This window comes from Stegostoma tigrinum, chromosome 9, assembly GCF_030684315.1.
Source record: "Stegostoma tigrinum isolate sSteTig4 chromosome 9, sSteTig4.hap1, whole genome shotgun sequence".
In the NCBI taxonomy this organism is placed as follows: domain Eukaryota; kingdom Metazoa; phylum Chordata; class Chondrichthyes; order Orectolobiformes; family Stegostomatidae; genus Stegostoma; species Stegostoma tigrinum.
This window is the reverse complement of record NC_081362.1, coordinates 84,538,505-84,563,479: the sequence shown is the minus strand read 5'-3', so window position 1 is coordinate 84,563,479 and position 24,975 is coordinate 84,538,505. Positions and strand designations below refer to the sequence as shown.

Genomic DNA, 24,975 nt, shown 5'->3' with positions numbered 1-24,975 from the left:
CCTTTCAGGACCTGTCTCTCTTTGTAGCTTTAAAAAAGTTGTCCTCTATACAAAAAAAATTTAATAATGTAATGGTCCAACAACGTCGTCAGAATAGAAGAAGTATCTGACAGAAGCAATACTATTTATACCTAGTTAAATTTAAGAAAAAATGAAGTTTAAAAAGTAAAAAAGATCATTACATTGGATGCAATTTTATTAGTTAAAACTACCTTGTGCGGCGTGATTCATGTGAGGTATAACTTAACCTGAATGAATGTTAAATCTTTTTAGTGATTTCAAATTATGTTTTGAATTTCGACAAGTTGTGTTTTAACAAATTAGCAAGTTCACTGAAGATATACTTATGCAAATAAAGTGGAAGAAAGCTTAATTTGTTAAAAGGATTTGGAAGTTTAAATCACCACAAGCTTAGATGTCCAGAAATGATTCTTCAAAGTACTAAGTATGTATACAATTCAGCAGAAAGAAAGGCAACTAACAACATTTTCAATTTACATAATTTATTGCAGTTAGCACACAATTTAAAAATTCCACCAACGGCACATCAAGGTACAAAACTAAACAGCGTTATGATTTACTCCCCTCCCTCCCCTCCCAGTTCTGAAAATTAAACAGACTATGATTGTCAAGGCTAACGTCAGTCTAAATCCAGGTAAAAAAAGGTAAAATGCAGGGGGGAGTGGAAATTGAGGAAAAATGACAAAATAAATCTAGTATAGGTCATCTGTAAGGAAAAGCAATTGAGAGTCATACTCACAAAATACGACAAAGAAAACTAATGTAGGAAACCAAGGAAGCTGATCATTTTAAAGACACTGATTGTCTTATCTAAACATTTTTTAAAAATCTACAGTTCAACATACTTTAGTCAGACATTTAAACTCTTCAAGTAACTAGCATAATTACAGAATCTTAGAGGCCATTTCACAGCTTTAAAACAATGTCAAGAGCCAAAAGGAAAACTCATTTGACCCATTTTTAAAAAAAAAGACAATTCAGCAATACACAATCCAGTTTTCCATTAATAATCATATTGCCTTTATGCACAAAAATAAGCTATGTTTACAGTAGTTAAGGCGATCAAGTAAAAAATAAAACATAAAACCCACAAAAAAGGGGGAAAAACGGCCACATTTCCGTGCTACTCCCATAGACCTTATTGCGAGTGCAAGACAGGAAAACAAACACTGTGCAAAACACTTGCCATGTGTGTTGTTCATTAAAACCACACACACACCAAGCAGTAACTTCAGCTGCTTGGTTACACAATATAATGAACCCCTTCTTCAAAGGTGGGTTCACGATTCCTTTCCCCTAAAACTTCATGGCCAAGTAATCAAATGATTTCCATTAACCATTAACAATTCTGTTCACATAAAAGCAGGGAACTTCAATTGGAATTTGTGCTGTACCACTTTCTGTAATATATACGAGAACACAGGCAATTGGGAAAGATGCTTCACACGTTGAAACTGCATAGCAGTGCACTTTTAAAAAAAAAATTAAATTGCTGCGGAACACCAGTGATTTTATTTTTCACGGTGTTATCGCATTTTGTAAAGAAAATGCATCCCAGGAAAATAATATTCCTTTCACCAATTAAATAAAATCTTAAGTTACACACTTTGCCAAGTTCATAGAATTGCAAAAGGAAAACCCCAAAAACATCTGATAAAACTCATGCATGTTCTATAGCCTCAATATTTACTTTCAGAAGACCCGACTAAGAGCATAAGGGCAATTCGTCAGGTCTGTTAAATCCATTCAATACAGTAGGATGTACAGTAATATAATTCACATTTCAAACATACAGTTTTATTTTGCCTGAAAATCCCATACATTTAGAATCTAAATTACATCAAGTTTCTGGTTAAAATTAAACAGAGTAAAGAACCATTCATCTGCAAATGCATATTCCTAGGCATATGGAAAAGAAATTCATAGTTATCTTGTTTACAGCATTGTACAAAAATGTTTTAAATATCCAGAAATTGTGCAACATTAAAATATTAACACATATCAATGAAAACCTTAATGAATTAGTGGTTCATTGTTGAAAATTTCAACAACGAAACTTCACGTACTATACAGCAGCATCCTTTGCAGTGCACTCAACAGCTGCAGGAGTGCATTTGAAAAGAAAATTAGAGTATTTATTAAATAAGTGTTGCGTTTAATAGTTAATTCTTATTTACCTTATGTTGCAATATGATTCACAATCTCACTTTGTAGATTGTGCTCTGACAAACAGTATTTACGGCTATTATTGTATGGAGAGAATTCAGTACCCAAAAGGCTGTAGAAGAGATTACCAGAAACTTGATTTTTCAGACTGCTTGACAGGTAGACTTTATTTCCAGAGTTCTTGCGAGCTCTCTTCTATGGTCCAGTCACGCATCGCAGGCAAGTTAAGTGATTCCGTTTTAACAGAGAGTGTGTTTATCAGCTCACAGTGAAATTTTCGAATGTGTCTGTACAGATCACCCGACTGCGTGAACCTGCGCTCACACCACTTGCATGCATGAGGCTTTTCCCGGGTGTGAACAACTGCGTGACGGCTCAGGTTGTGCGAATACTGGAAACTCTTCCCACATTGAGTGCAAGTGTATGGCTTTTCACCTGAATGAGTTCGCTCGTGTCGTTTTAAGGTATACATGCACGAGAAAGTCTTCCCACACAGCGAGCAGGTGGGAACATTTACATCAGTGGCAGGCTTGCTGCGGAGGCCATCCTGCTCTCGAAAGTGCGTGCTCAGATGGATCTGCAGAATGTGTGGGCTAGGAAAGACTTTGTTGCAGAGGGGACACATGAAGATTTGGCCGGCTGAGCCAAGTATATTAGAACAGTAAGGGAGCAAGCTGCTGTCCATGCCTGCATCCATCTGGGCTCCGTCATTCTCTGGGGTTACCATCTCATCATCGCTGGCTCGATCCTCTCGGTCCATCTCGCTTGACACAGAAGCTTCTCTTCTGGCGGACATATGGAGTGAATCGTAACAAAGCCTATTCATAGTGCCTGCACTGTCTTTCACTGTGCTACTTTGTTCCATATCAAAATCATTAGTGCTGCTGCCTTCTTCATCGGAAAACACTTCTTTTTCTACTTTAACCTGCACCAAGTTATTTCTGGAACTGTCCCCATGTGGAGAGACATAAGGGTGGCTGACATTTTCTCCCCCTGACAGTCCAGACTTGACAGACAAATCCAGCACACAGTCAACATCTGCTGAATCCTTAATGGAGTTGGCAGACCTTTGGGACAAAGGGCCTGTTGAGCTGCAGGGACTGGACACTGTTTTTCCAGCTGTTACTGCATGTGCCTCAACCTCAACGCCAGGCTGAGTGATGCCTGCTGAGTCAGAGGGCAATCTCATCCACATGTTCCCAGATTCAATAACTATGTCCCTTTTGCTCAACACAGCACTTGATTTTTCCTCTTCAGTTTCATCTTCCTCGCTTGCCAGATCCCCCACTATATGTGCACTGCTCACTGAAGAAATTTCTCCTTTATCAGAACAGCTTGAAGCGTCTTCTTCTTTCTTGGTGCTGTCCGCTTCTGTAGTTGATTTTTCCTTCAGCTTTTTTTTGCAGACTTTCACTATGTCATACATGTGAAGGTAACTCGCAGCTGCAAGTACGTCCTCAATAGGCAAATCTTTGAACTGGAGTTTCCCTTCATACATGAATTCAAGGAGGAGAGCGAAAGCTGGGGCTGTAACAATGTCGCTGTTCAGATGAACAATGTCCCTTTTGTCCAGCTGGTCCTTGTAAAAGAGGTGGAAGTACATGCTGCACGAAGCAAGCACAGCACGATGGGCTCGAAACTGGGCATCTCCAACCAAGACAGTGCAATCACAAAGGAAACCTTGATGCCTTTGCTCACTCAGACACTGGAGCAAATGTCTACTGTGGTCTGGAAACTCCATACTGTCTTCATAACCTGTAGCAGACAAAGTTTGTTAACATTTGTAGAAATAGATAAAACAGGAGTAGTAAAACCCTAAAGCATACTGCATGCTACAGATAAAAGTTAACACAATGGAAAACATATTTTAACAAGAAATTATTTTGTTCTCGCTCTATTAGCGCGTACAAGAGGGAGAAAAAAAACACGCAAACTGCCACAAAACTCAAACTCAATCACATTAAGTGCCCTGTGTCCCCATCTCTAATCCTTAAAATGGCTAAAAATAAAGATTACATGATAGTCAGTAAGGTACTGTTGATCAAATTAGATGCCTAAAAGGACAGAGACAGGACGAAAACGAAGCTTATAAACATCTGATACAGATGACTATGGCCATATGGCAGCTGCTGCCCAGATAAAGAGATTAAAGAATGGAGTGCGATTACAGCTGTCTGGGCAATTCCACGCGTCGCAATCTGCGAATCCCAAATTAGTCACTATTACCACAACTCTTAAGAAAAAAATTAGCTTGCACTCAACAATGATCTGTCAACTCTGAATTAAACAAGCACATATAATATCATACAAAATTCCTAGCAGGGTTTGCAAAAAAAAGGGTAGAATCCCCCCCATACCTGCAACAGGAATAAAAACAGACCAACTTCTCGTGACCAATCCCTCTAAAAGAACACCTTCAAGGGTGCGCTAAATCTTTGTGACTCCGGTCTGTCAAGTTTAAAAAAGCAGACTGAAGAGGAATGATACCGGCACACGGAGCAAGATCACACAAAAAAACCCAGCAATGCCAGACTGTCAGCTGCTCTGACATCACTTCAAATGGAAATGCTACCTCCAGCTGTGCTGCTTTTTAATGCCATATGTTACTCGTGTCGTGTTTGCTGCTGCTGCCACCAATCTCACGTTTGAATACATTATCTGCTACAAAAAAGGGGGAAAAAAATCCCCCCTCCAAATAAAGTACCAGACAGTGTCTCTCTCACCACCCAGCCCTAAGCCCCCTTTCTGCTCGCCCTTCCCTTTATTTTATTTATGTTTCCAAATATATTCACTTCACTTGAAATGACACAAACTGCGGCCGCTGTGTGTGTGTGTGTGTGTGTGTGTGTGTGAGAGAGAGAGAGAAAAAAACGCTACAGGGCGACCTGTTAAATGTTGCTGCAGCAAGAACAGCAGCAGAGATCCTCAATGCATGGTGACGGCAGTCAAACCACAACACACACACACACACATAGTGTGGGGAGAAAAAAAATAAAGTAACAACAGGCTGCAGCCGCCACCACCGCCGCCGCCGCCGCCTCTGGTCCGATGGAACGATCTGGGCTGGCGTTCCACCGCCAGCGTGTGAATGGTTACCAGCAACAACGCGGCGCAACAACTCGGGAAGGCGGACGGGGCGGGGGGTAGTGAAGAGTAACATTTTTGAAACATTGTAACTCCGCGCCGCTTCTGGCAACACTGTGTCTCCCCTCCCCTTCCTCTAAGCCGGAGTTGTTTTAAAATGAGGAAATCCAGGAGGATCTGGTTCTCTGAGATACTCACAGGAAGCAACAATATATTAAAAAAAGAGAAGGGGGCACTTTTCTGCCTGCGGGAATAGCGAGTACAAAGTAGGAGGAGATGGTGGGAGGGATTGCTGAAGGAGAGGGGGGGGGTGTTGGAAGGAAGGAGCCAATGACTTTCAGGACTTCATGAGAGAGATCGACATATACATAGATAGATAGACAGGGCGCCGGGGACAAGTGCGCCCAGATGTTAGAGAGCTGTTGCTATTTCGTGCTCATTACCTACCTTGACAGAGGAAGTGTGGCTGACATCATGTCTTCATTGAAGTCTTAGGCCGACCACAAAAAGCGCCGGGAATCGGTCCGGCCACCTTCCGAAAAAAAACCCCCAGAAAGTCCAGGATCCGGCCAGCCAATCGGGTCGGAAAGTAGGCGGGGTTTCCGCTTTCAGCCCAGGGTTTGCTTCGGAGTAACCGTGAGCCAGCAAAAGGGGGAATTTGCGCGTCTTCGGACGTTGGCGAGAAGGTGGTGGCAGGGTGGGCGGGGAGGAGGCTGGAATGAATCTCGGGAGTTGTAGTCCTCGTGGCGTCGGGGGAAGAGGATCAAGTTGTGATCACCTTCCCGATGCGCAATCGCCAGCCCGATCTGTAAAGCCAGTAAGAGTTGCAAAAGCTTTGAAGGCAAGGTTTTGTGAAAGCGGAAGCGTAATTGAAAAAAAATCTTTTCAGTACTAAAAGGTCAAAACTTTAAAAGTTTGCGTATGATAATGTGCAAACTATAAGTAAACCTGCAGAGGTAAGATTTCAGAATATGTTGAAATATTGCATATAAAATATTTCATATTTTAACATAAAAGGGAGAACAAAACTCAAAATATAGGGTCAAATATTTACAGATGTAAGTCGGTCAATCCAGTACTGGAGGCTTGCAGTTCATGTACCCTGTCTTTCGAAAAATTATATTTCTTCAAAGACTTCTCTAAATTTTCAAACCTTGTCGACGGCATATGCCTCTTTCAACTAGAACTCCAAAACTGCCCAGGTTTTAAACGTGACTTTGCTTTAAAATTTGTTCTGAGATTACTGTTACTGGTGTTCAGGAGGCACAATTATGTCTTGGTGACACCAGTTGCCCTGTCTAAAATAACCACCCTCTGTGTGCAGTATTTCTGTAGCTCAGATATAATGGCGAAATTCATTCAATTAAGGCGACTAGATTAAATTTCCTGGTTGCAGATTTAACCAGGGCCACTGGCAATGACATTCAGGATTGATAACAAACAACACAGTTGAAGCAATAGGCCTAATAACCAGCTTTTGTGTTCCCCTCTCAGAATAGTAATCTGTTGGATGAATCCAGCTGAGAATTAACAAAACTCACCCAACTGAGGCAAATCTGCACTAGGACAGACAGACCTCAGTCTTTAACTTGTGACCCACAGTCAATTTTTAGACTGCTTGTGTTCCAGACCAACCTGCACTTGCTATTTGCTTTAATAATTAAGAGTTAATTTCAGGGCAATGAAAATTTTCAATGGCATTTATTTATGCAACATGAGTTTGGCATGCAAGAGTCTTTTTTTTTCTGTTCTCATCAGATGCTACTAATTGAAGCCTCCCATCCTCCAAGCTGGTTAACACAAATTTCATATGATGTTATCACATTTAAATTTTTAGTTGAAGGAATGGGGGGCTTTTGGGAAGCAATTGATCGATGGAATTAGCAAGCTTTCTGTCATTTTCATTTGAATATGTATACATGTTGAAAATGAATAAATCATCACAATCTGTACTAAATGTGAAAATTGGAAATATCCAATTCCACTAAGGTGGAAAAATGTATGAAAATTGCAGGACACTAACATTCTAGGCAATTTGGGACTTTGCATGTATAGCTTTTGAGATTGTAGATAAAGGACAATAAAGATACTTTAAAAATAGCAGAATTAGGAAGCATGAAACTAAACAGACATGTTTATTTAACACAAAGTACTAACAATATGAAGTCAAACCTTACCAAAGTTGTATAAGAATTGATGGGGGGAGAAAGACTGTACTATGCCAATACTGCCAGCTGTAATACTTCTGTGCCAGCTGTTCATGCTGTGCCAACTACACTGACACTGTCAATTGTGCCAAAGGTACTAGCTGTGCATCAGTGCCATTGATGCCAGCTGTGCCATTTGTGCCAACTGTGCTGTCTTTCCATCTGTGCCAAACTTATCTGTGCACAAAATCCCTGGTCTTAGTGATCAGCAGTTGCTTACACGTCTGTGGGCTACAGATACTAAATAAACCTAAGTTTATTTGTTTCTTGATGCAACAAACAGTTATTTTCACAAGTCAAATACTGTGAAGGACATTTTGTGGAAAGTTTTAATGCAGGACATTAGCTAGATTTTAAAAAAAAGTTCAGGTAGTGGAAAACCTCAAAACAAAAACAAAAGCCCGTGCTGCTCAGGAAAATTGTGCCAATATTTCTGAATAAATGTGTTATGATGATTTTAAATACACTAATATGATTATAACACTTCCTAATAATTTGAGGCCTAGATATAAGCATTTTGAAATTGTTAACAAGTTTCAATCTGTTTTTATTTAAATCCCAAAAGCTCAATAGTATAACTTAAATGAACAAATAACAAAACAATCTAATTGAACAAAACCAATGTATAAAACCATGTTCAGAATTTAATTTATACTATTCCATGAACCACACACCCCACCATCACGTTGTCATATCCATAAACCCTAATCAGTGAAGTCATAGTTCCATTCTCCTCCTACCTCAAGGCTTTTGCCTATCATACAGTAATCTGACCTGCTCGGTTGCTATTCCCAGCTGCTAGTGCCAGGATGCAATGCTGTGCCCTTTTACTTTCCTGCAAGAGAAGTCAGGGGAATGCTACTGCCAAGTCCAACTTTCATCGGATAAAGTGAAAAGAATGAAGGCTGAATTTACAGGCCCAGGATATTTTATGAAGCCATTTTGTTTGCATTTATAAGTCATGGGCAACCATACCGCCTGGTATCATTTCTTTCGTTTATTTTGTTGTGGAGAGACTTATAAGGCAAATGAGCAATATGAATCTCACCACTGGAAATTAACAAAGATAATTGAATGGGCTATAAAACAAGAAAGAAGCTAAATATATGGTAATTTGCTTTTGTATTTAAAAGAGGCGCTAATCAAAGCAGCAACCTGTATTCACAGAATCATTAGAGTGCAGAAAGAAGCTATTCAGCTCATCAAGTCTGCACCGACCCTCCAAAGAACAGACCCAGACCTAACCCTCTGACTTATCCCACAAACCCAAACTACCATGGCTAATTCACCTAGCCTGCACATCTTTGAACACTGTGGGCAATTTAACATGGCCAATCCACCGAACTTGCACAAATTTGGACTGTGTGAGGAAACCAGAGCACCCGGTGGAAACCCATGCATACACACAGGGAATATGCAAACTCTGCACAACCAAGGCTGGAATCAAACCTGGCTCCCTGATACTGTGAGGCAGCAGTGCGAACCACTGAGCCACCATGCCACCATTACATAATGATTTCTTCAAAAATAATTTTTCCAAAAACTAATAGGACTGTAGGCTAGCGGGTGGAAGTAGCAGGATCCCTCTTCAAAAAGACAATGTGAACCAATTGAATTTTCACAACAGTTAGTGTGATAATATTTCCAGAAATCAGGACATTACCAGATTTTAAAATTCAGTCTTATAATTTGCGTGATTTCCCAATCTTTACATTGCTAGTCCAATAATATGAGCATGAGATTTTCCCAACCTTTATGGGCCTGTAAATTTGAGTTAGTTGAAAATAATTATAAAGCAATGAGTGGGGGAAGTGTAAGTAAGAGGTTCAAAGGCTGAGACCTGAAAATGATCTTAGAAAATGGAACTTATCACTTCTAAATTTCCACGAATGACTTTATTCATGGTTTGAGCAGAAAAAATTGATAAGGAATGATTATTCTGTGGAATCTATGCTTCTAACCTGGTTGATTGAAAAGATAAACTACATCCAGGCCATAAGGCCAATAAAAGTTAGAACTACTTCAATATAAAAGTAAGGACCTCCCCAACTCTGGCCCATGTCCTCCATGAAACTCAATAATATTCCAACTACGTAATATGACGTTTTAATTTGCTAATACTACTTTCTTTGTCCTGGATAATATTGCTGAACCAGCACTGGATTGAAGGCACGTTTTATGCATTTTGCTTTGTTGGAGTTGTTTTGAGAATCTCAGACTAATTTAGATTTGTACTTTTACATTGATCTCCTATTCATATATCTTGGAATCAACCATTGCAGTATAGCATTACTACCCCCTTACTCAGTCTCTTAAATTATGAGTATTTCAAAACATTTCAGCTTTTTCCTTGACTTATTTGAAATTTGAATACTGTACAATGTGGCTGAATTTGAAATAGTTGGATGAAGAAAAGATGATTTGATGGGTAAATGAACAATCATGTCTTAAGGTGGTAGACCAGAATTGAGGCATATTTTATTTGAAAGACCGATAATCAGCTGAAGGCAGGTGTGTTTAAGGTAAGTCCTAATGCTAAGGAATGTAAAACAAACAAAAAGTGTATTGGTACTTTGCTTGAATATTACAATATGAAAGCAATAAGCAAGTTGCTTTAATTCTTTGGATGCATATGACATAGGGAAATAGTAAATAGTTGTTCTAATTTGCTTTTTCATAATTTGGCAACCATGTTTTCTAATGATGTATGCTTGGAAGCAACACATTCCAAAGAATGTTCAGACAGAAATAAATCTTCCATTTCTTTGCAGAAACTTCTTTGTTTCTCATTATGTTCGAAATATTCTTCCTGTTTTTAAAGTAAACCAGGTTTGTGTTGGTTATTGATAATATTGCCCTGCTGCAGCTACACAGTATGAAGCAGAACTAGAACGTTTGTTCCCTTTTCTGTCAAAGATTGACTTTTTTGATGGATCAGTGCCCAGAACAGAAACAGATGGCAGACATATTGTCTATACACCTACTGGAATGAAGAGCAGAGGAACAAAAAAAATGTTTGATTAACTGCACTAAGTATCTTCAGAACTCTCCACATAAAAGGGATAAAAAGTACTGAAGAGCGAGCTGAAAAATAATTAAGACATTTGCTTTAAGATCGCCAGGGACTAAAGTTGGATGGATGACCTGGCCCTCATTGTAAGGTTTTGTGAAGTGAGTGTTGGGACTCTGAGTGGGATTTTGGGATGAAATATTAAGATTGTGAGTTCCATGACAGCAATGCTGATGACCTCTGTCCACTCCAGTCTCACAAGCCTTCTCTTCTCCACCAACTTCCTTCTCACGGTTGTTATTGAGGAGTCGCAACAATTTTCAGGCCTCAGAATGGGGTTGTAGTGGGAAACATTTTGGGAAACAGTGCCTTAAGGGCATGCATTCCAACCTGAGATTATAATTGGCAATGTAGAAGTCCTACAAATGAACAAAAAGAAAAAAAATTACCAAGTTTCAATTCATGAGATGAGCAATAATGATACATAATCTAGTTCTTTGTATCATAAGAGTGGGGAAGTCTTACTGCAACTCTGCAAGGTGCTGATGAGACCGTATCTGGAGTACTGTGAGCAGTCTTGGTCACCTTATTTAAGGAAATATATAATTTCATCAGAGGCAATTCAGGGAAGGTTCACTAGAATGATCACTGATAAGGAGGAACTGTCATATGAGCAAAGGCTAACAGCTTGGGACTCTACTCACTGGAGTTTAGAAGATTGAGAGGTGATTTCATTGAAACATACAGGATTCTTAAGGGGTTTGCCAGGGTAAATGCTAAGAGGATGATTCCTTTCTTGGGAGAATCTAGGACCAGAGGACAAAGTCTCAAAATAAAAGAGCACCAATTTAAGAATGAGATGAAGAGGAAATTCTTCTCTCAGAGTTGTGAGTTGGAACTCCTTGCCACAGGGAACTCAGGGGGCAGCATCCTTGTATGTATTTGCAGCTGACGTGGATAGATTCATGATCAGTGGAGGAATTCAGGGAAAAGGCAGGCAAGTGGATGTCAGGAATATTGGATCAACCATGATCCTATTGAGTGCAGAGTAGGCCCAAGGAGCCGAATGGCCTACTCCTGTTTCTTATGGTCTTATGGCATGAGGTCTGATTATTTGAACCTCAGCCACAGAATTCTATTTGACTCCAGCAGTAATAGCGGAGCTATTTACCAGTCTCTAAAATGCTCATGATTTTGAATTTTGAGCAGAAGAAAATTAGATAAATTAACCAGCAAAAGAAAAATCAGAGGTAAGAAAAGATTATTTGTTCCATTGAAACTCACACCTCCATTATTTTAAAGTCAATCACATACAACTGTATTTTGTAATGATAATTGAGCCTAACCTTGTCCACTTAATCAGAATTGTAGCACAATTCCCTCATTCCAGGAATCAGCCTCAGGAATCCTTGATGCATTTCCTCCAAAGCAAATATTTCATTTTTTAGGTAAGGTGATCACAACAGTATATGGTACTCTTGGCATGGTCTCACAAAGGTCTTATATAGTTGCAGTAATTTTTAAAACATTTATATTCCAACTCCTTTGTAATAGATGCATATGCCATTTGCTTTCTTAATTGCTTACTGCATCTGTGTGATGTAAGAATATCAATATTTCAGAGTCATCAATTAAAAAAAATTACATTTCAATTTTTCCTTCCAACGTAGATAACTTCACCTACCATGCATATTCCATTTGCCATGTTTTTGATCACATAACCTGTCTATATCACTTTGCATTCATAGAGTCATAGAGTCCTACAGCACAGAGACAGGCCGCTCAGCCCAAACTGGTCCATGCCAACCAAAATGTCCATTCATGCTAACCCCAATTCCCTGCACTTGGCCTATATCCTCCTAAATCTTTCTTATCCATGTTTTCATGCAAATGCTTTTTAAATGTTGTTAATGTACCCACCTCAACCTTTTCCGCTGGCAGCTCATTCCTTATGTCTGCTATCGTCTGTGTAAAAATGTTGCCCCTCAGGTTCTTATGTATTCTTTCCCCTCTTACCTTAAACTGCTACCCTATAGTCTTCGATTCCCCAACCCTGGGAAAAAGACTGAGTGCATTCACCCTATCCATGCTTCTCCTGATCGAATACACTTCTATAAGAACCCCCTTCAGTCTCCTATGCTGCAAAGAAATAAATCCTAGCTTAACCAACCTTACCCTATAACTCAGTTCCTTGAGTCCTGGCAATGCTTTCCAGTTTAATAACATACTTCCTATCGCAAGGTGACCAAAACTGAATACAATACTCCAAGTGCAACCTCACCGAAATCCTGTACAACTGCAACAGAATTTCTGTATTCACTACCCTGACTGATGAAGGCCAGTCTGCCAGAAGCCACCTTCGCCGCTCTGTCTATTTGTGAATCCATGATGTATCATCAGTAAGTTTGGAAATATTACACTCAATACAGTATTTTGAATAATTGATGTAGATTTTAAACAGCTGAATCCCAACCACTGAGTGGCACCCCAGCAATTATAGCCTACCAACCCAAAATGATTCATTTATTCCTATTCATTGTTCTCTGTCTATTAACCAATTGTCCATGCTAATATATTATCCCAATTAATTAAGACTCATTTTCTTCAATAACCTCCTGTGTACTACCTGAACAAATGCTTTATGAAAATCTAAATGAACTATGTCTTTAGTTTTATCTCATGCATATAACTAGTTATGTCCTCAAGAAGCTCTGGAATGGAACATTTTGCTCCCTTGAGTGGCAAGGACAATGGTGAGAGAGTTGGGGAACATATAGTGAAAATGAAAAATGTCAAACTATATGTTAAGGAAAAAAATCCAATTATCCCCTTAAGGTTTAAATGGTGAGGTCTGAACCTCACTGATGAGCAGCAACTATCTTAATTCCATATATTTGCATCTTATTATTAGCCTGGCTTGCTTTATTTCCATGAAGTTCCCGATTTTCCCCACCTTCCCTAAGAAAGTAGATGTTGCTGATTCCCAGTATGGAAGTCAGAGAGTGGTATGTTGCTTCTCCGGGCCCTCATCTAACTTTGTCTTCACCATATCCCTGCATGCTCCATGGACACCAGCCTCTTCCAGCCGTTGTGGGCGTCATCAAACCACCAATCTCACCACATCAGTATGCTTGCTCACGAACCAAATTATACACCACTTCAGACTTCCAAAGCTTCATTTTGGAGCTCTGAGACATTTTTAATTTTCATGATTCTACCAGGGGGTCATTTTGAGTGCAAGCACGTGCATGCACACACACACACACACACACACACACACACACACACACACACACACACACACACACACACACACACACACACACACACACATCTCATGCATCAGCATGGGATGTATCTTTTCACCCTTAGGTTAATTTCTTATCACACACCCACTTTGTGTCTCACTTGAATCCTCTATAGCTGGCTTTGTTTTTTGTAAGCTTTTCACTGTTATGCCAAATGCTGTCAGTCCATCCGGCTTGCATTTTTTTTAGTGGAAAGGGTCTTTGGTGTTACGTTAGAGGTTGTCAGTCTCTAAGGCTTGTGTTGTCTTTTAGCACAGATGAAAGGTATGCAGCTTGGCATGATCCAGAGCACAGAAAAGTCAAGGTGTAGACATGTTGCTGTGTGGCACTATGTTACATTAATGTTAAACTTGCAGCATGTACCAGCAGCTACATGACAAACACACTGCATGTGCTTTAATCAAATGGTAATGTCTGAAAGTTAGAGGGGATCAGATCTCAGGGATTAAGGGGCCTGGAATCAATCAGGGGTACTTGCCACAGTCAATGAAGGGGGTCATTCAATTCCAGTTTTTAGACTGGGCTATGATCAGTCCTACAGATAAAGTGTAACCATTTTACGGATTATGCGTGTGCCAGCTATGGTGCTGTAGGGACACTGGGCTGGGGCAGGGCTATCCTCACAGGACACAGACAGAATCAGGGTTTTGTGGCGTTGGGTGGGCCATGGTCAATCCTGGGGGTTTAAGCAGTAAGGGTCAGAGGGTTTATTGAGGCCATTCAATGGACTGTTGGGGAAAGTGGAAAGTCTGTCAATGGGAATCATTGGTCACTGAGGGAAAGATTATAATGAAAGGGGGCAATTGAAGATAGAAGCATGGGATCGCAGGGAGAATTACAGGGGATGAGAGTTCAAAGATTGGGGTTTTTCACAAGTCACCATCAACTCTGGTCTTAACAGAAGGAGAATGTATGGCTAATAGAGGCATGACAATTCACAGAGCTATGGGATCTGAAAGGTCTTTGGAAATGCAAGGAAAGCAAAGCAGAAGCAAACTTGAAGCTTGGTTTGATCATTTTATGTCTCAAGTGAAGCCTCAAGGACATAAGTTTGGAACCTTACCATCTTTGATCCAGAGTCAACAGCTTGACAATGACTCAAAATGGCTGCTGTGCATGCAAAATAGGCAGAGTAAATTACAATTTCTCTCTTCAGGAGCAGAGCATAATCCTTTGATTTTGAGGTCTTGCTAGGTTGCAACTGCATTATTCATGCATCTATTGATTCAGAAATCTATCTATTTGGCATGAAATTTCAATTAATAGATCATTATTTAGAACATCAAAAATAATGGCCTCAAGCAACCAGGACCGTTATATTAGAGAGATACCAGAGAGAACCTAATTAAAATCCACTTCCAGGATGGAAGATCTGGGCTTGAACTCTTACTCACGATGGTTACCTTCTATTGGTTATATAGCAATCAGTCCCGATTAGTGCAAAATACACAAGGACATGTTGATTTTTGCAGTTCTTGAACTTTCAAGAGCAAACCTGAGGCATATCCTTTTAGACCATAAGAAATAGAAATGGGAGTAGGCTCCCTTGAGCTTGCTCAGCCATTCAGTAGGATCCTGGCTGATTGGACACAGCTTATATCACTTTCCTGCCTGTTCTCCATAATTTTTGATTCCCTGCTGTTCAAGATGCTATTTATCTCAGCCTCAGAATTGACACAGCTCTTTGTGGCAAGGAGTTCCAAAGACTTTCAACCCTTTGAGATAAGAGATTCCTGCTCATCTCAGTCTTAAATTGATTCCCCTTAATTCTGAGATTATACCCTCTGGTCCTAATGTCCCCTCACATTTACCCTGGCAACACCTGAAAAATCCTTTATCTTTCATTGAGACCACCACTCATTCTCCTAAAGTCCAATCAGTAGAGTCCCAACCTTTCTTCTTTGCTTGTAAGACAATTCCTCCATATTAGGGATCATCCTAGTGAACCCTCTCTGAACTCCCTCTGATGAAATAATTTTTTTAGATAAGAAAACCAAAACTGCTCACAGTACTCCAGATGTGGTTCACCAGCACCTAGTACAGTTATAGCAAGACTTCTCTACTCTCATACTCCAGCCAACTTGAAATAAGGGCAACATTCCATTAGCCTCCCTGATTGTCTGCTGCATCTATGTGCTAGCTTTCTCTGTTATGTGCATAAGAGCCCAAAATTCTTTTGCATGGCTACTTTAAGTTGTTTTGCTCATTATTAATCTTCAAGCCTTGAAACTACAGTATATTCCCTTAAAAAGCTGACAGATAGAATGAGACAGAGATAGTAGGAACTGTAGATGCTGGAGAATCTGAGATAACAAGATGTAGATCTGGATGAACATCGCAGGCCAAGCAACATCAGAGGAGCAGGAAGGCTGACGTTTCCGGCCTAGACCCTTCTCCAGAAATGGGGAGAGGAAGGGGTTTCTGAAATAAATAGGGAGAGAGGGGGAAGCAGGTAGAAGATGGATAGAGGAGAAGATAGGTGGAGAGGAGACACAGGTCAAAGAGGCGACGATGGAGCCAGTAAAGGTGAGTGTAGGTGGGGAGCTAGGGAGGACAGGATGAAGTTAGTACTTAGGAGATGGGGGTGGTGCTTGAGGTGGGAGGAGGGGATAAGGGGGATCTGCAGGTGAACATCTGCTTGATGTGGAAAGTCTTCTTGGGGCCTGGGATGGGGGTGAGAGAGGAGGTGTAGGTGCGGGTTTAGCACTTCCTGCAGTTGCAGGTAAAAGTGCCGGGTGTGGTGGGGCTGGAGGGGAGTGTGGAGCAGTCAAGGGGGGCACAGAGAGAGTGGTCCCTCCGGAAGGCAGATAAGGGTGGGGAGGAAAAAACGTATTTGGTGGTTGGGTCAGATTGCAGATGGCGGAAGTGTCGGAGGATGATGCATTGGACCCGGAGTTTGGTGGGGTGGTACGTGAGGACGAGGGGAATTCTGTTTGGGTTGTTATTGCGGGGAGGGGGCATGAGGGATGAATTGCGGTCGAGGGCGTTCTTGACCACTGAGGTGGGGGAAGTTGCGGTCCTTGAAAAACGAGGACATCTGAGATGTATGGGAGTGGAATGCCTCATCCTGGGAGCAGATGTGGCGGAGGCGAAGGACCTCCTCTCGTCCACCTTCCTGCAAAAATGCCATAGCCTATTCCCAATTCCTTCGCCTCTGAAGAAGAAGAAGACTTTCCGCATCAAGCAGATGTTCACCTGCACATCTGCCAATGTGGTATACTGCATCCACTGTACCCGTTGTGGCTACCTCTACATTGGGGAAACCAAGCGGAGGCTTGGGGACCGCTTTGCAGAACACCTATGCTCGGTTCGCAATAAACAACTGCACCTCTCAGTGGCAAACCATTTCAACTCCCCCTCCCATTCCTCAGACGGCATGTCCATCCTGGGACTCCTGCAGTGCCACAATGATGCCACCCGAAGGTTGCAGGAACAGCAACTCATATTACGCCTGGGAACCCTGCAGCCCAACGGTATCAATGTGGACTTCACAAGTTTCAAAATCTCTCCTCCCCCTACCGCATCCCAAAACCAGCCCAGCTCATCCCCATCTCCCTAACCTGTCCTTCCTCCCACCTATCCCTTCCTCCCACCTCAAGCACCACCCCCATTTCCTACCTACTAAATTCATCCTGTCCCCTTGACCTGTCCATGCTCCCTGGACTGACCTATTTCCTCTCTACCTCCCCACCACACTCACCTTCACTGGCTCCATCCCCGCCTCTTTGACCTGATTGTCTCCCCTCCACCTATGTTCTCCTCTACCCATCTTCTATCCACCTCCCCCTCTCTCCCTATTTATTTCAAAACCCCTTTCCCCTCCCCCATTTCTGAAGAAGGGACTAGGCCTGAAATGTCAGCTTTCCTGCTCCTCTGATGCTGCTTGGCCTGCTGTGTTATTGCCTGTGTTATGTCCTTGACATAAATATCACGGTCTGAGGATCTGTTACGTCTCATGGTATCTGCTGCCAGAATCAGTTGCTTCTGAAAGAAATGCTTGGCCATTATAACTTCTTCCATCCTTGGCATGTCTGAAAAGGCTGTTCATCTCTCAAATGGGTGCAACTTCACCAGGTCTGTCACTGGAGCCAACATTTTAATAGCCCAACTAAATATATATGCAAAAGTGCAGGATTATTTACAATGATGTGCCCTCAGCAAGTTATTTTCTCCCTTTCCCTCCCACTATCTCTGAATGTAGTCCCAATGTTGGGTCGAGTGAGCCAGCTGTGTGGTTGCCATGTTGGCCTCTTGGACTTGGCCAGTTGTTCCTCGTAGCGTTTGAGCACAGAGGACCCAGGCCTGCTGAGTGCATCTTGGCCAGAAACAGGCTTACTTGCCTCAGCATGGACTTCAGCTTGCTTTGGCTTTTCAGACAGTAGGGGGCTGGAGAGACTGGACATCACTGGTGTGTGAGAGGAAATTTCTGGATGTCCTGTATGTGGCTGCTTCTCCCCGCAGATGCTTGCTGGAACCACCCAGTATTCCTAAGGGGAAAGAGCAACTGTAGTGAGACCAGGCTCCCTTCCCCCCCTGTCACTTTGTCATTGGTGATGCGCACATATGGCTAAAATGACAGAGGGCAAGTCCATGGGTATGTCTGGAAAATACTGAATGTGCTGTACCTGGGTTTCCTTGGTGGTAACCAGCAGATCCATGGAAGCAGTCAGACGCACACATGCTGGAACCAGCCACACTTATAACATTGCTGGTCATTTCCATTCTTTGATTCAGCTTACCAGTTGTCTCTGTCAAACTTGTCTGCTGTTCCCTCTGCCTGTCTGTGCCTTTTAATGAAGTCATAATTGCTGAGAACATGCATTCATGTTTTCCCTGGGGCTGAGTAGGTGCCTCGTCTTTGGAAGTCCTCAGGGTGCTGGATACCTTGGGCATTTCTTCCTCAGCCAACTGTGGAGATGTGTCAGTGATTTTGCTCCCAAATCTAGACAGAGAATCCATTAAGGTGAAAGTTTCTGAGCTGGTGGAAGTTGCTGGAAACCTTGTCAGTGCATTCTTTGAGTGCTGAGTGACTTTCACCTCAAAATGGGGGTGGAGTTGAGGATCTCAGGCGCTGACCTCTTTCCTGCAGAGGGTTGTTTGGTGCTGCTAGTGCCTACATGAGAGAAGAGTTGGAAATAATTGTGCAAAAGGGATAGAAGCCTGTGTAAGTTAAGAATGAGATAATGGGGGAGCAACGTTGTATGGCACAACAAAATTTACTGGGTTGATTGCCCATGGAGATCTCCATATACCCACATGAGTAGTCATGCTCTTCTGTGGCCATATTTAACATCATCTCCCCACGTGGCATGAAGAGCCTTATATCTGCCACACCTGCTGTTGGTCTTTGCCTTTTTGGCTCGGTTGTGGGACAGGTTTTCCGCTCACTAAGTCAAAAAGAAATTCAATATGATGGAAGTGGATGAGAGAGGTTATCGTGATGATGAAAAGGCAAAAGAGGTGGTGAGGTGTTCCCACTGAGTAAGAAGCAGAGAAGGTAGGATGGGTTGGTAATTTGGGGAATGAGATGTGTGAGAGCTGTTGAATGGCACACAGTAATATTGAGAGTTGTAGTCTGCTAGCCTTACTGAAAGGCGTATGCAGTGACAGAGTTGAGTGTGAGTCGAAGCCTTAAGAGTGTAAAGTAGCAGAGAGAAGATGATGGTATTTGTCCTTGCATTGCACAGAGAATTGTTAACCTTATTCCTGCACTGCTGTACATGTCTTTTAGCTTGGGAAATAGCGCTGACTGGGGTACTATTATGGTCCAGGCTGGCTACGTTTGGTGGCAGCTTCCTTTGCCAGTTGGACACAAAGAAAGCACTATCGTCCTTTATAATGTCCGACCCATCAGCACTTCGAGGTGCCTGTCAGTAAAGCAAGATGTCACTTTCCCTTTCATAGGATGATGGTTGTGCATGTTTAGACAAAGGGCAGTTCTGGGCTTGCAGCATCTGAAATACTGTTAGTTGGGATTTAAATATGGCATCAACAGCAGCAGTGAGCACTTCACTTCTACTGCATGATTCCAAGAGATAGGTGGTGAAGAGGTCATTTGCATAATTATGTTAATAAGATGATAAGACAATTAATAAAATGAAGACTAGAAGAATGCATGAGAAATGTTGATATGGGCCATGGTGGACTGGCTGCCACAGATCTAAGACAAAAAATGTGCCTAAAATGGGAAAATTCAGCCCTAAGGTCAAGCACAAGTTCCCTTTCATAAATACACATTGATGCAACATAATCATATTATGATTTACCAAGTGCCTATTAACATTTCATTAGTAATTTTCTAGAATTTTCCTCTCTGATTATGTCAGGCGAACTAGCCCATCATTCTCTATATAATCTCTGTCATCTTTCTTGAATAATGTTGTTATGTTTGCCACCTTTCAATCCATGGTGAGTGTTCTAGTACCTCGAGAATACTGGATGATCATTCATTATCTTCATAGCTAAATCTTTTAAAACCCAGGATACTGGTTATCAGGTCCAGAGATTTATTGACTGAATGTTTTCAGTATTTGCTTTGAATTTTTGAAATTTATTTCCTATATTTAAATAAGGCAAGGATGAAATTCCTCACCTTGACTTAATTGTTTACTTACTTTATATCTTAAGCATGTTTAAAGCTTTAAACATGAATATTTTAGTCAGTCATTTGCGTTTTGACAGAGTCTGCACCATATCCTTCTAAAGAAGTTACGGTTCATCAAAGCTTTTAGACCATAAGAGATAGGAGCAGAAATTAGGCCATTCAGCCCGTCAAGTCTGCTGCACCATTCAATCATGGCTGATAAGTTCCTCAACCCCATTCTCCCGCTTTTTCCCTGTAACCCTTGATCCCCTTGATAATCAAGAGCCTATCTATCTCAGTCTTAAATGTACTCAATGACCTGGTCTCCACAGCCTTCTGTGGCACAGATTCAATAGATTCACCACTCTCTGGCTGAAGAAGTTTCTCCTTATCTCCATTCTAAAAGGTCTTCCCTTTACTCTAAGGCTGTGCCCTTGGGTCCTAGTCTCTCCTACCAATGGAAGCATCTTCCCAACATTCACCCTGTCCAGGCTATTCAGTATTCTAAATTTCAATTAGATCCCCCATCATCCTTTTAAACTCCAAAGAGAACGGTCCCAGAGTCCTCAAACATTCCTGGTATGTTAAGCTTTCCATTCCTGGGACCATTCTCGTGAACTTCCCCTCAACCTGCTACAGAGCCAGTACATCCTTCCTGAGATATGGAGCCCAAAACTGCTCGCAATACTCCAAATGTGGTCTGACCAGAGCCTTATAAGGAGTACGTCCCTGTTTTTCTATTCAAGTGCTCTCAAAATAAATGCCAACATTGCATTTGCCTTCACGACTACTGATTCAACCTGCAAGTTTACCCTGAGATAATCCTGGATTAGAACTCCCAAGTTTCTTAGCACTTCAGACTTCTGAATTTTCTCCCCATTTAGAAAATAGTCCATGCTTTTATTCTTCTTACCAAAGTATGGTTATATAGTGCCCACCAAATTATACTATTTGGATAGTTAATGCTGGCTGTTTTCAAAAACGGTGTTCCCTGTGGCTCTATCTTATCCTACCTTATTGCAATTCCATTTCAAATATTTATTTCACTAATATTACTTCCTCTAAAATTCCCTCAGAATATGTAACCTTATGTACTCAGCAGGTAATGTTTAAATCATATCTTGATCTTTCTTCCATGCCTTTTAACAGGGATACTGAACTACTTCGGGTAGATGTTTGAAATGTTATATTGAGTTTCATTTGCCAGAAAAGAAACTAAACATTTGGTTGCATAGGTCAGTTCTACATTAAGCTCAGCTCCTTCATGCCCCTTAAATCTAAACGACAGACACCACTTTTCATCTTTAATAGATCAACCTTCTTCGTCCATTGATATTCCCAGCTGCACTAGCTACATCAACCTCAAATAGAATTCCTCGCTTCTCTCTATTGTTAAAGGTGGCTTGAGAAAGCTCAATGTTTTATGTGCAAAGTACTTCTTTTCAACACCTTGAAACTTGTAGATAGACTTGTGCTTTGTAGACCTGAATATTGCCCACATCTCTAGAGGTTTTTCTCATGCTTCCTTTTGAATATACACAGGATACAAGAAAAGCTGTGTTCTGAGGAAGGGTCACAGGACCCGAAATGTTAACTCTGTTTTCTCCACCACAGATGCTGCCAGACCTGCTGAGCTTTTCCAGCAACTTTGTTTTTGTTCCTGAAATTTACAGCATCTGCAGTTCTTTTTGTTCTTATTAAGAAAAGCTGGTAATCTGACAGCTGACCCTCCACACTTCTCTGGTCATTCGGGTTTTATGTTTGTCCATTTTTTCAGGAATTACATGGTCACTGATACTTTGGGCATTCCTCTCTAGATTTTGCTGAACTTCAAATAAATAGTTCCAAACACTTCTTTGATCCTTGTTATTTTGAAATCAAGTTGACTTAAAATTCACTCAAACTCATTCTCCCTCAGGGTCTCAAAACTGTGGAGCTTCCCTCTTCCCTCTGGCCCTGAAATTTAGAGTTGGCCATTAGCTAAAATTTAAACATCAGTAGATTGGGCCATAGTTTCAGGTCTTGTACTTGCCCAGCAGACCTCTGGGAGATCTGGTAGAAGTGTTCATAAAGGATCCTTGTTGAATCCCACACCTGGGAATGCAGTGAGTTGTGCCAGCCTAGTGCCAGCTTGGTCAGAATATTTCACTTATTCAAACTCTGGTAGAACTATATTACCCTGTACGCTTCAGGGCTATGCAAGACATTAGATAGGGGACATGAGATAGCTTTGGCAAAGGAGATGGGGGACATACTAAATGAGTATTTTGCATCAGTGTTTAGAATGGAGAAGGATATGGAAGCTAGAGAACTTGAGGAGATAAATACTGACATTTTGCAAAGTGACTATATTACAGAGGAGGAGATGCTGGACATCTTAAAAAGCATAAAAGTGAATAACTCCGTGGAACCTGATCAGAAGTACCTTAGAACTTTGAGGCAAGCTAGGGAAGTAAGTGCTGGGTTCCCTGCTAAATTTTTTGGTTCAACAGAGGAGCCAGAAGACTGGAGGTTGGCTAATGCGGTGCTATGATTTCAGATAAGTGTTCAGGAAATGCCAGGGAACTATACACCAGTTAGTCTGACATCAGTAGTGGGTGAGTTTTTGGAGGGGATCCTGAGAGACAAGATTTACATGTATTTGGAAAGGCAAGGATTGCCTATGGATAGTCAATACTGCTCTGTGTGTTTGAAATCATGTCTCACTAACTTGATTGAGTTTTTAAATAGGTAACAAAGAGCAGTGATGTGACCTATATGGACTTCAGTAAGGTGTTTGAAAAGATTCCACATGGTTGACTGGTTAAAAAGGTTAGGTCACATGGAACACAGGGAGAACAAGCCAATTGGATACAGAACTGGCTCAAAGGTAGGAGACTGAGGGTGGTGGTGGAAGGTTGCTTTTCAAACTGGGGGCCTGTGACCAGCAGTGTGCCATAAGGATCAGAGCTGGGTCCATTGCTTTTTGTCATTTATACAAATGATTTAGATGTGAACATAGAGATATGATTGGTAAGTTTGTTGATTACACCAAAATTGATGGTATAGTGGATAGCGAAGAAGGTTATCAGTGCACATTGGGAACTTGATCAGATGGGCTGAGAACTGGCATATATGGAATTTAATTTATATAAATGTGAGGGGCTGCATTTTGGAAAGGCAAATCAGGACAGGACTTATTCACTTAATGGTAAGGTCCTGGGGAGTGTTACTGAACAAAGAATCTTTGGAGTGCAGGTTCATAGTTCCTTGAAAGTGGAGTTGCAGGTCAACAGGATAGTGAAGAAAGCACTTGGTATGTTTGCCTTTATTGATAAGAGCATCGAGAATAAGAGTTGGTTGTGGCTGTAGTGGACATTGGTTAAGGCCACTTTTGGAATACTGTGTTCAATTCTGCTGTCCCTGCTATAGGAAGGATGATGTGAAACTTGAAAGGGTTCAGAAAAGATTTACAAGGACGTTGCCAGGGCTGAAGTGTTTGAGCTACAGGGAGAGGCTGAATAGGCTGGGGCTATTATCCCTGGAGCGTCGGAAGCTGAAGGGTGACCTTATATAGAGATTTATAAATTCATGAGGTGCAGAGATAGGGTGAATAGCCAAAGTCTCTTCCCTGGAGTGGAGGAGCCCAAAACTAGAGGACATTGGTTTAAAATGAGAGGGTAAAGATTTAAAAGTGATCTAAGGAGCTACTTTTTCTCACAGAGGATACTGCGTGTATGGAATGAGCTGCCACAGGAAGTGGAGAAGCCTGGTACAATTGCTGCATTTAAAAGGCATCTGGAAGGGTACACAAATAAGAAGGGTTTCGAGGGATGTGGGCTGAGTGCTGGAAAATGGGACTGGATTAATATGGGATATCTGGTCAACATGAACAAGTTGGACTGAAGGGTCTGCTTCCATGCTGTCTAATTCTATGACCCTAAGACACTCTGATACAGAAGCTCCAAAATTTTGAAATGAATAAGATGTTATGAAAGCTTCATACTTAACATTTTTTGAGTACTTGAATTTTTAAGGGTTGTGGGAAAATGTATTTATTTTGAGTTTTGTAGACACCTGTATTCTTTTTTTCCTTAAAAAGTTAATGAAAGGACACTTTGGGCTCAAACTTTTCATTTTTAGCTTAATGTCATGAAGATTCATGGAGGATTTTCTCCTGTGAGCCTTAGTGACTTTTCTAACATAAAATGAACAGTGGAAAATTATGAATTATGCAATCAACCTCCACGTCATCTTTGTTGTTGAATTGTGTGCTCACGCAAGTACAAACTGGTTGATGTTGCTGGGTGCTTCCAGTGTAGACCCTGTAAGCGCCTTATTTAAACCCAGCAATGCATCATGTTAAACACTGCAAGCCAGGGAGAACAAGTCCAAGTCTTTTGCAACATTACATTTGGAAGGAGATGGCCAAGAGCCTGCAGTCCTGGTGGAACGGTTAATAGATAGGAGGATAGTCTTCCTCCTTCAAGACTACGAGAGAAGACCACACCATCAAATCCTAGCAGGTTAGCAAGAGATAGCAACCTGGATTGATGCAATATCCATAGTCCAGAACAGTGTGCAGCAATGCCACAAGAAGTTTAACAACCTTGTGAC

At 41.4% G+C, this 24,975-nt stretch overlaps 1 protein-coding gene and 1 long non-coding RNA gene across 8 annotated transcripts in view; one reads left to right on the top strand and one right to left on the bottom strand.

The window, feature by feature from the left end:
* Positions 1–557: 557 nt before the first annotated feature.
* zbtb18 (zinc finger and BTB domain containing 18) lies at positions 558–5,946 on the bottom strand. 7 transcript variants are annotated; one of them, XM_048535456.2, is made up of 2 exons: positions 5,719–5,946; positions 558–3,942 (listed from the first exon to the last, which is right to left on the bottom strand). In XM_048535456.2, exon 2 carries the CDS (start codon positions 3,926–3,928, stop codon positions 2,354–2,356), a length of 1,575 nt encoding a protein of 524 aa, XP_048391413.1. In that variant the 5' UTR covers positions 3,929–3,942; positions 5,719–5,946; the 3' UTR covers positions 558–2,353. The 7 variants fall into 7 exon arrangements, with proteins under 7 accessions (XP_048391413.1, XP_059504704.1, XP_048391414.1 ...); XM_059648721.1 differs by lacking the exon at positions 5,719–5,946 and adding an exon at positions 5,470–5,509; XM_048535457.2 differs by lacking the exon at positions 5,719–5,946 and adding an exon at positions 5,192–5,295.
* A 77-nt stretch (positions 5,947–6,023) lies between these two features.
* Positions 6,024–24,975, top strand: part of LOC132210021 (uncharacterized) — a 49,624-nt gene continuing 30,672 nt past the window's right edge. The window contains exon 1 of the long non-coding RNA XR_009446177.1: positions 6,024–6,227. This is a non-coding gene — a long non-coding RNA (uncharacterized LOC132210021). The remainder of the gene's footprint in view (positions 6,228–24,975) is intronic.

Bases quoted from the DNA above. Each gene is read 5' to 3' on its own strand.
- zbtb18 (XM_059648720.1), bottom strand. From the start codon at position 4,787: ATGGCATTAAAAAGCAGCACAGCTGGAG. The intron at 3,943-4,759 runs GTAGCATTTCCA...TGTCTGCTACAG, and splicing joins AAAAAGCAGCACAGCTGGAG to GTTATGAAGACAGTATGGAG.